The sequence below is a fragment of the Poecilia latipinna genome, unplaced genomic scaffold (assembly GCF_001443285.1).
Source record: "Poecilia latipinna isolate Pla-1442-1.1 unplaced genomic scaffold, P_latipinna-1.0 Scaffold555, whole genome shotgun sequence".
NCBI lineage: Eukaryota > Metazoa > Chordata > Actinopteri > Cyprinodontiformes > Poeciliidae > Poecilia > Poecilia latipinna.
Window position 1 is genome coordinate 4,775 of NW_015113171.1, and position 5,214 is coordinate 9,988.

At 38.1% G+C, this 5,214-nt stretch overlaps 1 protein-coding gene across 1 annotated transcript in view; it reads left to right on the plus strand.

The window, feature by feature from the left end:
* The first annotated feature begins 599 nt into the window (after nucleotides 1-599).
* LOC106953015 (inositol hexakisphosphate and diphosphoinositol-pentakisphosphate kinase 1-like) overlaps nucleotides 600-5,214 on the plus strand; it is a 44,619-nt gene continuing 40,004 nt past the window's right edge. Inside the window, exons 1-6 of the mRNA XM_015041504.1 lie at nucleotides 600-733; nucleotides 1,191-1,277; nucleotides 1,643-1,718; nucleotides 2,869-2,978; nucleotides 3,289-3,312; nucleotides 4,851-4,936. Of these exons, the coding sequence (XP_014896990.1) occupies nucleotides 600-733; nucleotides 1,191-1,277; nucleotides 1,643-1,718; nucleotides 2,869-2,978; nucleotides 3,289-3,312; nucleotides 4,851-4,936 (517 nt within the window). The remainder of the gene's footprint in view (nucleotides 734-1,190; nucleotides 1,278-1,642; nucleotides 1,719-2,868; nucleotides 2,979-3,288; nucleotides 3,313-4,850; nucleotides 4,937-5,214) is intronic.

Here is a 5,214-nt window from a genome sequence, read left to right on the forward strand (position 1 = left end):
TGGCAGCATCACAGAAGGATTTGTGAGCCTGTCAACATTAGCAAATAAAGTTTGAGCGTTGTTAGTGTTTTTGTTTATGACATCTGCATAGAAAGCCTCTCTTGCATGTTTTAGTGTTGTGTGATAGTTATGTAGTCTTTCTTTATAGACGTCATAATAAACGTGCAGTTGAGTTTTACGCCATTTCCGTTCGGCTCTACGGCAGAGTTGTCTTGCAGATTGAACCGTTTGTGCATTTCTCCATGGAGATTTCTTCCTACCAGACTCAACCTTCACATTAATGGGGGCAATGTAATCAATGATATCTGAAAGTTTGCACTGAAAATCATCTACCAACTTATCTACATCATTATAGGTTAAGGGCGAGAAAGAAGAGTAGATTTGATTAAATGTCTCTGCTGTGTTTTCTGTGAAAGTACGTTTTGTGATAGTAGCTATCAGACTGTACATAACTTCTACAGTCTGATAGAAACTACATTAAATGTTCTCAGGGAATCTAATCTATTTGCCCCATTAAAAAAAAAAAATCTATTTTCTATTTTTATGATTGTTGTAATTTTGAAGCACTCTGGTCAGCTGTTGTGTTTTGAATGAGCTACATGAATAAATCAGACGCTGACCTCTTCACCAGGAATATGGTGATGAGAGAGTTGGCCCCCCAGCTGCACATCCCCTGGTCCATCCCCATGGAGGCTGAAGACATCCCCATCGTCCCGACAACCTCAGGAACCATGTACGTACGATGCACAAAACACCGCGGTGAAGGCATCCAGCTGCCTTTGACAGTCATTTATATCATTTAATCTGTACAAAACATAATAAATCTCTCTTTTAAACTGTCAACATTGAATTACATAGGCATTTTATTTTATTTTATTGCGGGGTATCAGACTAAAGCGGGTGAATACAAATGGCTGCCACAACGTCCAGTTTTTAGTTCTTTTTAGACCGTCATGTTCTTTGTGTTGCCCTGTTGCATAAAATCTGTCTAAATTAGTTGCAAAATGACAAAATATGAAAAACTTTAAGAGGTGTGAATACTTCAGGAAAATATCGCAGTTTGCTCATGGGTTTGTAGAGCTGGATGTATTTTATAAATATATATATATATATATATATATATATATATTAAACAAAATGATTTTTACATTAATTCTTGTCCTCCTCCATCTTAATATTTCTTTTAAAAGGATGGAGCTGCGCTGCGTCATCGCCATCATTCGTCATGGAGATCGGACCCCAAAGCAGAAGATGAAAATGGAGGTCCGTCATCCTCTGTAAGTCGCTTCCCTTCCACCTTAAGGTCTCTGCATTTTCTCCTATCCAATAGTTGGCCTCTACAATTAGTTTGTTGATAAATGTTCTTTGTGAGACTTTGCTCTGTTATTACGGTAGTCATACAAAATACTGCATGAGTTTACACAGAGACATGGACTCAAGGACAAAGCTCACATCAAGTTGCTTATCAACTTGATAAGAAACTTGGACATCGTCCGTTTTCTCACGTTTCTGTGGAATCTTTCAATTCCTGCCTCTAACTTGCATTTTTGTATGTTTTATTAAATTGAAATCTGTCCAGAATGCAGCTTCATGTTCCTGTGTCCATAAATACAATATATTTATTTGTGTTTTGCCTAAACAGCTTCTTTGAGTTGTTTAAGAAGTATGGAGGATACAAGACGGGCAAGCTAAAGTTAAAAAAGCCCAAACAGCTGCAGGTGAGTAATTCTTTTATCATATCAATAACTTTTCAGTGTAAATGTTTTTTGACAGTGTTTGTTCCCTTCTTCTTCATATGCTGCTACGTTTCCAGTCAAAACTTTACAAAGAATCGTCACAAAATTATTGAAATGTTTTAATGATTTATTTTCATATTTTTCTAGGATGGATGAATTAAACGTAAACCATAATTTATTTTGTAAATCTCTTAGTTTAGTGAAAATTCTCCCTGAAATTGGCAGTCCAAACGTTTCTATAATAAATCTGACTTGGTTTAACTCTTTTCATGGCAAAAGTAGGAGAGTTCATTTAAACTGTCTCCATTAAGGACCCAGGTTTTAGCGCGGACTATTAAAAAATTAAGAAACTTCAACTAGGACATCTGAATTTTATCAGTTTCAGTGAAATTGATAGCTTGTGATTGGTAGCAATATTTTTTCAGTCTCAATTTTTATTTTTTTTTTAAAGTCGCGTTAATTTAAAGTTCCTTTGAGAGTTTCTGCAGGTACTTTGAGCCTGTGAAAATCCAACGTAAATGCAGAGATTTGCATGTCGTTGTTTTTAAAAACTATGGAAGTCACTTGTTGTGTAATCATGTGAATTGATTACAATTCAATTCATTCCCCTGAATGATTGAATAAAATACCCTTAGGGTACCCTTAGGGTATTTTATTCATGAATAAAATACCCAAATGGTATTTTAGTTTGGTAAGAGTTTGCTTTTGTGCTTTTGTGTGTTTTCAAGAAACTTATTCGGTAAAAATGATGAATTTATGTTCAGTGATAGTTACTGCTTGCCAGATTTTAGACTGAAGAATTGAAGATTTTACTAAAGTAACAAATGTAAGCATTTTTCCTGTGTTTCAACAGGAAAAATGTTTCTTCACTAACGGTACATGTGAAAAATTGAATAGGAGTGGCCAGACCAGGCTAGTAAAAGTTGGGGGTGGCACTATTTAAAAAATAAATACATTTTATGTATATTTTTTTATTTATTTAATTGAATATGATTTGCATTTTTCAAAGAGGGGCCATGAGCTTATGCTGTCTAATCGTAGTCGAGTCCAGCGCAGAGGGAATAATTTGCTCATGGGCAGGGAAATCGGACACTCCGTTGTCAGTCACGGATAAAAGCCGCTGTGATTCCAGGAAGTGCTGGACATCGCCCGCCTGCTGCTGGTCGAACTCGGTCAGCACAACGACTGCGAGATTGAGGAGAAGAAATCCAAACTGGAGCAACTCAAGACAGTGTTGGAAATGTGAGTGTGACATTTTCACCTGTGACACGAATTCGCAGCTAAACACACACACACACACACACGGACCGTCCGTCATCGCTCTGCGGTTTTTCCGGGGACAGCTTTCATTAGCGGGCTCCTCGACCTCCGCAGATCGCCTTTCAACACCTCAGCAGGGCCCATTCACCTTTTTCATGCTCGCTACCAAACACTTGTGTACCATGAAATCACCATCCTCTCATCTTGACTTTAACTGTCTGTTTTTCTTCTTCTCCACCCCCCTTCCTTTATCTCTCCGGTCTTCCCATCCGTCCTTCTCTTTCTCCACAAGGGAATCCAGCTTGAATGTGAATCAGTACGCACCCTCTCCCTTCTTCACTTTGAAGGATGCGGTTTTAGTCAACATGGTGTACAAACTATTAGGAGCATTTCAAAAATTTCCTCACCAGAACAAAAGCTGGAATTTTTCAGATTCCACCCATAAAAATACATTTTTAAGTTTATGCAGTTGTGAATATATCACTACTGTGGTATATTTTATCGTACAGTGTTGCAATAAAATATACCAAGCATTCCTAATGTTTTGTACACTTTTTCTCTAAACTCCATTTATTTTAGGATTTAATAATTGACTCATACACAGTCAAATGATGATTTCACTGTGTTCCTGCGTGTGTAGATCAGTGTGTTTTACCCCTTAATGTGCATGCTGTCCTCACCACACATCAGCTGGACTCCAAGTCCCCTAATGTCTCCTCACTCCTGCCTTCGTTCTGGTGTTGATGCTCCATTGCTGGTCGTCTTGTGGGCTCGGCTCACCACCTGATATTAAATTTGGAGTTGAATGCTCAACTGCAGGGCGGTAGCATAAAGAGGATAAGTTCATAATAACTTCTAAGATATATAAATTCCTTTAATGAATGCTGTTTATGCATTTTATGAAATAAAATGTTTTTCTTATTTAAAAATGAAATGGCATTATTTGCATCTTTCAATGTATGTCTAATATCGTCTCAGCCAGAAAAAAAACGAGCATCTGATAATATCGGCCTGCATCTAAAGTCTTCGACATAAACACTCCGCCCCAGCATTTAGTCGGCCCCATAATCTCTTGGTCAAGCCTTTTCTAACAGTCCACAGTCCAGAATAAGTAATAAAAGTATGTTTGATTTGTGCTGATATTGTATCGGGTAAATATCGGAATTGGTCAATACTTGATGCGATATCTGTATCGTATCGGAAATGAAAACGTTGCGTTTGGGACACCCCATTTAAAAACATCCGCATTTTGCCACCAGGACGTACCTGCTCTTTTTCTCTGTTTTGTGCTCCTCAGGCAAAAGCACAAATCTAATTAGATTTCTTTTAAACAGAGGCCCCTTTCTTACATTGTAGTGCACATTTAAGTTGGCTTATCTTTATCATCCTTGTACTCATGTTTTTTTCCTGCCTCAGCTTCCAGAATAAAATTGCTTTCTGAGACCTCTGCCCACCTGCCTGACCTGTCGGCAAATACCAAGCAGTCACTAGTCAGCAGAATGAGCCAGATCCTTAATAAGAGCTCAATATGATGTTTCTCAGCAAGGCCGTGTCTGGAGTTCAGCTGGAACTACTTAGCTACAAATGTTTAACTCTGAAGGACCCAATGAGTAACAGAGTTTCCATCAAACCAGCTGCTAATACCGGCATTAGCCTCGTGTTTTACCCGTGTGTCAGGCCTGAAGGCTTTTTATTGTTTTCAGCTTGTGTTGTAAGAAACCTGGAATGGAGCCTAGATGTGTGTTTTAGTGTTGCACATTTAAACAAAACTCGTAAAACCGAGAGGCGCATTCCGACTTTTCTCCAACTTTTTATTTTTTATTTTTTATTGTCTCTTTTTAATGTTTGTTTCAGGTACGGACATTTCTCTGGAATCAACAGGAAGGTCCAGCTGACCTACCTTCGAAACGGCCAGCCTAAAGCCTCCAGCGAAGAAGAAGGTAGAAATAAACAAACACTTTTAGTTTGTCATTGGGTTTCCGAAAGCATTCAGGCGCCTTTAAAGTTTTCACTCCTTCTAAAGCATTGCAGCCATTTCATAAAATAAAAAAAGTCTGTATTATTTCTCATGAATGTACACTCAGCATCCCATCTTGACAGAAAAACCCCCCAGAAATGTAGAATATTTTGCAATTGTATTAAAAAATAAAAACTGAAATATCACAAGGTCATATGTATATGTTTTGTACAGAAGATGACCAGGGCCACTGGGGGGGGG